The following is an 8,166-nucleotide window of genomic DNA, read 5'->3' on the forward strand; positions in this document are numbered from 1 at the left end:
GTGCGCGCGTGTGCATGTGCTCACGTTCATTTTCATGCCTACTTGTTACTCCTGTATTTCCCCTCTAATTTGGCTGTTGGTCTTGCACATGGCAGAAGGCTGTGCTGTTTAGTGGCACTCAGGATACTGATTTACGCTGTCCTGTGACAAGCTAGTGTAGGAACTGAGAGCAGAGCACTAGGGGATAGCAACTCGAGACACTAATGTTTTGCCTTTTGAATCTCATAGTGAAAATTTGGTTCAGTTCTGGTTTTTAAAGTTTATTTTCCTAGTAACTAATTTTATTGTATCATAAATTGATTAATGTATGACAGTTTTAAGTTAAAGAAAAATGTGATAGCTTGAGAAACATTACAAATCTTTTTAAATATTCTTCTTGGTCATATTTCCTTTGGTCCCTGGGAAAGCCGAATAATACATAATTTACATATATGTATATATCACATGTAGTTATGCCTCTCTCATAGTTACCACCAGAGTGCAGAAATTGTATCTGCTAGGGTTATATTTTGTTTCTTTATAAATTAATCCCTGGCTCCTAACACTCTGCCCATCATAGAGTTCGCACCATTAACTCTTTAGTGAGTGAAGGAATAAACAAGTCTAGTAGAGAAAAGGGCACATAGGCATTTACAGAAGCATCCAAGAGTAAATGGCACTAATGCAACAGAAACAAAGTCTGTTCAGTTTCACACACAAGATCATTGCTGCTCGAAGCTTGTATTTGGAGTGGAGGAACGAAGGACAGAAAAGGCTGCCTTAGAACACTGTTGTGGAAGATGTGCAGATGTGAGCTCTCAGAGGAAAGAGAAGGACTCAGAAAAGCAGAAAATGCACTTGAGAACTCACTACTCAGTTCTCTCTTAATGCTGCTTAATTTTAAACAAGATCTAACTCTTGCATTATGCTTGATTTGCAGACCATGTATTTTAAGGGCATCGAAGCCGGAAAGGTTCCCTATTTTCCTCAAGCAGATACTATCATCTATTCCATCTCTACAGCAATTTGCTTCCATGCAGTAAGTACAGCTTTGAGATGACAATGGAAGTTTCTATTTCTGCTTTTCATTAAGCCTGTGGGGAAATGGAAGCCCAGGAACACCCTTGTTTGTCATGTTTCCTTCTTGTTGGTTTGTTTTCTCAGCAGAAGAGCTTGTATGTCTCAAAGCCCCGGACATGTTAATGGCCAGGCCCTGCTTGAAGAACAAACCAGTGTTTATGTCTAAGTAGAATACATGGATGGGTGAATTCATAGCCCTGTACTGTAGATAGAACACAGCCATGTAATTATTCTTTCTGGAGAAAAAGCTGCCTTAAGTGTGAATACACTCAGGTGCCTTCCTGGACACTCCCTGACATTCCTCAGGAATGAGAAGGATAAGCCAGCTTGATCTCCATGTTTTGGTCGTCATTCTTGCTGTGGCTGTGTTAAAGGCCATTGCAGAATTTTTTTTTGGGGGGGGGCGGTCTTGTTCTTGCTCTTGCCCACAGGGATGCTGTCAGATTGAAGCCCAGCAACATCAGACTATCTGCTATCTAATGGGCTCTCTTGCTTCCTGATAAAGATGGCTATTCACTAATTATCATCTCAAAAGCAACACATCTACCTGAAAGCATATTAACAAAGATTCTTATAATGACTTAAACATAAAAGCATGTTTTTGTTATTGTCATCATTAAAACTTTTCAAATGCAACAGATATAGAGATAAGAACTACTTTATTGTCTGAAATGTCAGGATTTGTATTTACTAAAATAAATCTCAAATTGAATGCTCTTAGGCCGTTATGGAAGTTCAGAACTTGCGACCATCTTACTGGAAGTTCCTTTTACGGCTCACCAAGGGCAAGTAAGTAACCAAAATATTTTCAATGCTTATAAAAAAACGAATAACTTCTATAAAGAAATTATAAATGTCTTTGTCCCCTGAGGGAATATTCTTTCAATGGTGAGTTAATTTGTATGAACACCAAATCTGACCAACTTAATAAGAAACACATCAGATTTCCTTTGAATGAAAATTAAATATTTAACTATTTTTTTCTTATAATAGTTTGGATATTTTAAATATTCTAGGTTAGTATGTGCACTTGCTAATTGCTAGTTTGTCAGTAATTAGATAATCAACATTTAACCTTGTCTATCTGTGAATCTTTAAACTCTTTTCTTTTATTTAAAATATTAAACAAGTTCAAGCTGGGAATGTAGCTCAGTGGTAGAGTTGTATGTGTGTGCAAAGCCTGGGTACAGACTCCAGCACACACACACACACACACACACACACACACACACACACACAGTGTATCTATTTAAATGATCATCTCATCAGAATCAACTGATTTGAATTTTGGGGAAATTCCCGTTTTCTGTTGCCTCATATAGCGCTGGTTTTCCTTTTGTCTGCTGTTCCTGAATCTTTCCTCCTCCCTGCCCCCACCCCTTTAATCGTAATTGAGTTCTTTTGGAGAGAGTTTTACCTAATAGAAAGAAAATAGGCTGATAGAGTTGGACTTCAGCTCTGGTACCTTCACCTCTTTTACTGTGGAACATGTGTTTACTCTCACAATCTTCATTTTCTTTTGTTCTTCAATAAACTAGTAATCTATATGTTGTAGTCTGTTTTGTGTTGCTATGAGAGATTACCTGACACTGGGTAATGTATATGTTAAAAAGGTGCATTGGACTCTTGATTCTTGTAGCTGGAAGGTACAAGCAGCACATCACCGGTGTTATGGTAAAGATCCACAGGCTGTATCGCAGTGTGGCAGAGAAACAGAATGGGAACAGGCCAAGCATACACCATGGCTATGCTTTGGAGCAGGTTGCTCATGTGGGAACTGATCCACGCCTACAGGACCCATACCTCTGTAATTAGGCCTTAATCAGCATTAACCCTTTTGTGGGCATCAAGTTCTCTGTGACTTACTTTACATTATGCTTCATTTCATAAAGCTTCCGCTACCTCAGAGGGACCACGTTTTCTGTATGTCAACTTTTGAGGAACAAGCTCTGTCATACTGTAGCACGTACACAGTTGTTCAGAAGGTTTATAGTAGTGCTCAGTAGTTAGTGGACACTAAATCACAGCTGTTAACAGTGCCATCATTTTTACTACTTGCTCACATGGCAAATGCTTATATAGTGCCTGCCCTGTCCCAGATGAGGTTTAATGTACATGTGGTAAGTACATACACATTTCATCCTTGAAATGAACAAATTGTTGTTCTCATATGGAAATATGAAGAAACTGAGAATCACACCGAGGCTAGGCAGCTTGCCCATGAAAGAGGTGGGCTCTAAACCAGCAGTGTGACTCTAGAATTCTTGCTCTTAGCTCTGACAGAATGTAGCTTTCATGTTATTGTAGTTTCACCTTTTTGTCATTGATATTTTTGTACATACAGGAGTTTTACTAGTGAGTCATTTGGAAGGGACCTTACCTTGGTAAAGAACTAAAGGTCATATTTATTGGATTTTGGTATATCAATTCTGGCCAGTGATTCAGAATTAATTTCATTCTACTGTCTTCTCCAGAAATGCTATGATTGTGAATGAGAAGGGAACCTAAGCAGCCCATCTTGTGCATCAACTAACACTGTTCTTAACATTGCTTTATCTCTGGGCTTGGATAATGGTTAACATAAGACTATCTTTTTTTTTAAGGGTTGCATCTTATGTAGTGTGTTTTGTGTGTGTGTGTGTGTGTGTGTGTGTGTGTGTGTGTGTGTGTGTGTGTGTGTGTGCGCGCCATGGAGGTTATAGGACCACTTGTGATAGTCAGTTAGTTCTCTTTTGTCACCATATGGGTTCTAGGGATGGAAGTCATGCTGTCAGACTGGGCAGCCAATGCCTTTACCTACTACATCATCTTGTGCACCCATGAGAGTATATGTTTACTCTGTTTTATTAGAACTGGAGAAACTGTCCGCTCTTTGCTTCTTACTCATTAAATATTTGCATATTTGGATTGTTCTGTTTTCACCAGGAGACATTAAGGTTGCAGTTATTAAGAGAACAGTTGCACTTAACATCCTTGCCTCGTTGGTAAATGTTAAATTGTTTGTTGTCTACTTAGTATCATCAGAAAAATACTAGTCAGTCAAATTTTGTGTTCAGAACCATCTAATGTAAAGAGTTCTAGATGTGTTTGAAATGATAACTGAGGACTGTGGTTTGTGACCCTGGGGTCATCTTTTTAAATAAAATCCTGAATAGTCATTCTTAGGCATTGAGGTGCCCATGCAATGTTTGAAACTGCCACTGAGTTTCAGGGGTTTTGCCTTGCCAACCTGTCTTTCCAGTCCTTAAAAAGTGAGTCAGAGGATGTGCTTCGTTGAACCTCATGGATGTCTCTAATAGTTTGCGAACTGTGTTCTCTTTCACAGGTTTGCACTCATGAACCGCAAAGCCCTGGATGTGTTTGGTACTGGTGCATCTAGAGAATTTCACAATTTCATCCCCAGACTAGATCCGCGATACACGATTGTCACACCGGAGCTGCCCATAGACTTTTCCTGAAGATGACTGTAACTTATGGACTGTGTTTCACCATTTTCTCCTGAAGCGTTAATTATGTTCAACACAGAAGGGGCCCAAGCTGAACCTCAGTGTTATGTCAACGAGAGATGCTTTTTCTTTCCGAACCAATCAGAAATACAGAAGCTTTTTAGAAAGGCATTGCTTAATAATTAAGCTTCCTCTGTAGCCAGAATCTGATTCTGGACCATGTAGTGTTGACATTATGATATATTGTTGATTAAATTATGTCCACAAAGAATATTGAATAATCTATGTAGAAATATAATAAGAAGAATATACTTAAAATTACTTTAAAAGATGTCTTTAGTTCATTCCAATAGAATTTTTGGTCAAAGCTAAGAATATTTCTCCACTTTAGGATTTACAATGGATCACGGGTACATGGAGTCAGTCTGTGATTTCTAAGCTTTTGAATGGATTTCTGTAGCTAAGGGGCATTGGAGATGTACAGAGCCCTCCATGGGGCATTGCTGCTTTAGTGTGGAGCAATGTGGAGAAAGTGACCATTCTTATTTCAGGGATGCAAACATGGGTCTCGTACTATTTGGGCCAATGTCATGGTGGTATCCATGCTCTTTTGTTCAGCTGACAGTCCCAGCTCTCTTCAAAGTGACCAGGTAGGCTGTTTGGCAGTCAAGTGACCTAACCTGCTACTAGCAGGTTAGGAACTAATGGAAACCGACATGTCCTGCCATGGAAAAAGTATGTCTCAGTGTTCACAGGAGTGTTACACCTGAATATTGTCGAGCAGATACTTAGAGGCCAATCTTTACACCTCCTATAGGCATATTACGTTTCTTTTCACTTAACAATGGCCGAACTCTTTGTAGCTCAGTTTGAATGCCATTGGTGTTTTAGAAGAGGTAAGTTCCGGTGCAATAAAGGAGCTTTGGGCCAGTTTGACAGTTGGTAACCTCTCTAATGTCTCACCTAAACGGGATGTTTTACAAGTAAAAATGTGAAAATGCAGTGATTTCTGGGAGTTCGCCTCTCCCTGATTGGATTTCTGCTCCCCTGCTTCCTGTTCATTAACCAGTTCACTCTGGAGTTAAGGGACAACAGATCGTTGGTGCTGATTATGGAAGTAGCCCAGGACAGCTGACTGAAATATGATCACTGGGTTTTTCTGGGGAAAGCTGTACTTTTCTAGGTTAATAAAAGGCTAAAATTGATGATGTGTCTACAGTTAATGTAACATATAGGAATTATCTTTAAATATATAATTTGGTTGCTAAAAAAGGTTTCAGGCCATTGTAAGTTATGCAGCAGGACTTGTGTTATAACAGGAATTGTAACCCAGACATTGAAAGTGCTTAATCCCCTATATTCAATTGCGTCAAGCCTTGTATAATTCTATTTCTATGTAATCCCACCCTTGGGTATTAGGGTAAACCTTTACAAAGAGACAGACTCAAGTGCCACCATGTAAGAGAACCACTTTAGTTTGGTCAGAATTTGACATTGTGGTTAGCTTTCTAGAGTGGACTTTCCCATTGTGTAATACCATTGGTTGAAGGGTCACGTTGGACTTCAGCACTGATTCATTCATGCAGTTTTAGGTTTTTATTCACTGGAATTGAACTGACGATTAGTCCTCTGTTTACTTTTGAAAATGAAGTATTAAAGCACTGAGAACTCCTGGCTACCTGCACTTCATTTCTCCTCTCAGATTTTATGTCTGCTGCATTTTTCCTGTCAGCCTAGAATCCATTTTAAGCCATAAATTATTATTTTCATCAACATTAAAAGACTATGATACTAAATGATTAATTAATCCTGTTGAAATGTGCTAAAAATGTTTAGTAAAATCTTGCTGGTCAAAAAGGTGCATTTCTACAAGAGATATATTTTTAACAGGTTACATTCATGTTTTTATTTTGTGTAAAATGTTAACAGGAAACCACCACCATGAAGCAGAGTACAGCAGTTAATGTACAGCGGGGAAGGATAGCTCATTGGCTTGCAGTGACAGATTGAAGAACACAGTTTGAATTCATATGAGCAGTGTTCTTGTTCAAGCATACACGAAGAAAACTTAGTGTTCACAAAGACAATCAAAATGAGCATCTTTCTACCTCTAACTAATCAGGTATTGACTGACAATTCCATGTCATCGCAAATAAAGGCAAATAGATGTCTCCATTCTAAAACATGTTCTTAATTGTCATTTTACTTTTTCAATTTGTTTAAATTCTGAAGAAATTATGTCCTTGGCCACCTTCTACCAGCACTGATTATCCTAATGATGCTTCTTTGGTCTTCCCAGCCTCTTTGTGCAGAGTCAAGCAGTGTATTTGGAGCAGCCATGTGACTATTATGCCATGTGTTAGTAAAACTCTAGAACTGGCACCAAGTCAAGGTTGAGAGTGCACGTAGAGAAATCATCTTGGATCTCTTTGACTCTTACCTCCTTTTCATCCTAGTCCATTTTGGTACTCATTCCTGACCCCCCCCCCCCCCCCCCGAGCCCGTTATCTTTTCTCCTAAGTGCTGTGTTTGGTTCGATACCTTTGAAGGTGCTGTAAGCATACCTGTCATTTGGTTGCTGTCTCCTTTGCCTTTTGTTTTTATTTCTTGTTTAGTTGGTTGTTACTTAACTTACAATGTCAGCTTTTTCCTTGCCCTCAGAAGCTATACCCCACCTTTAAGTAGGATGTGCACATCTTTTGTGCTAGAACCCACACTGAGTTCTATGCAACATGGTGTTCTTGCACCTAAATGCAATCTTTGTAGAATATGTCTAGGTTAACATTTTATCTAGTTGATAATGCATCAAAAGCAAGTTTCTGCCTGGGATTTATCATATCCCTCAAGTGTCTAGATCCTGTGACAATGCTTTAGTCATGACATTGGTACCCTTAACTCACAGGGAGAGTTGCCTACTGGTCTGTGGCATAGTCTCCCCTGGGTGGTAGTTGTGTAGTGGTCCCATGTTGGACCCTTCGAGAATTGCCCCTGGGATCTGAAAACCCAGGTGTTCTTGCTGCTTTTGGAACAGTAAAGCCATTAGCTCCAGGATCCAGTGAATTCTTCCCGTGGCTTATTGTTGCCTTTCCTTAACAGCACAGAGTTCAGCAGTTGTTTTTGGCTGTGAAAAGGTTAAAGTATTCGTTTCTGAATTGTAACGCTGAGCTGTCTTCTAAGTTGCATCTCTCCTGACATGTGGATCTGTTGCTTGCCTCCATGGCATTCATTTTTATTTCATGGGGAATTTCAGTTACCAAAAACGAGTAACCAAGAGAACAAATAAGAAAAGGGAGTGAGGGATGAGTAATTTTGGTGTGAGGCTCTGAACGGGATGAGTGGCAAGGTAGAGACCAGGAGGCTGTTCTTGCACACATGCCTTCCTTGTGACAGGCCTCCCTGGTGCCCCCTCTGCAGTGTCTTGGGGAGTTAACAAGGGAAGAAGGGTCAGGGACTGAAGTGACCCTTAGGGAAGTGCTGTTTTCCATTGTAGGGCTTTGCTTCTTTCAAATTGGATCTTAAGGTGACTTTGTGTTTGTTCCATAGACAGAAAGAGGTGTATTTCCAAGGAGTAAATGCTGCTGATAACTGTGTGTGACTTCTGAGAGAACAGGGGTGGACGAGATCTTGGCCTTGAATGGTACATGTCCTAGGACTTCAACAA

The 8,166-nt window shown here is 39.7% G+C and overlaps 1 protein-coding gene across 4 annotated transcripts in view; it reads left to right on the forward strand.

Moving 5' to 3' along the window:
• The window catches only part of Tmem135 (transmembrane protein 135), a 233,508-nt gene extending 227,327 nt beyond the window's left edge, over positions 1–6,181 (forward strand). For all 4 annotated transcript variants that reach the window (XM_052714210.1, XM_052714208.1, XM_052714209.1 and 1 more), the window contains 3 exons: positions 920–1,018; positions 1,781–1,848; positions 4,385–6,181. In XM_052714210.1, the coding sequence (XP_052570170.1) occupies positions 920–1,018; positions 1,781–1,848; positions 4,385–4,517 (300 nt within the window). In that variant the 3' untranslated portion in view covers positions 4,518–6,181. The remainder of the gene's footprint in view (positions 1–919; positions 1,019–1,780; positions 1,849–4,384) is intronic.
• The last annotated feature ends 1,985 nt before the right edge of the window (positions 6,182–8,166 follow it).

Source organism: Peromyscus californicus, unplaced genomic scaffold (genome assembly GCF_007827085.1).
Source record: "Peromyscus californicus insignis strain IS unplaced genomic scaffold, ASM782708v3 Scaffold_4__1_contigs__length_199733344, whole genome shotgun sequence".
Classification (NCBI taxonomy): Eukaryota; Metazoa; Chordata; class Mammalia; order Rodentia; family Cricetidae; genus Peromyscus; species Peromyscus californicus.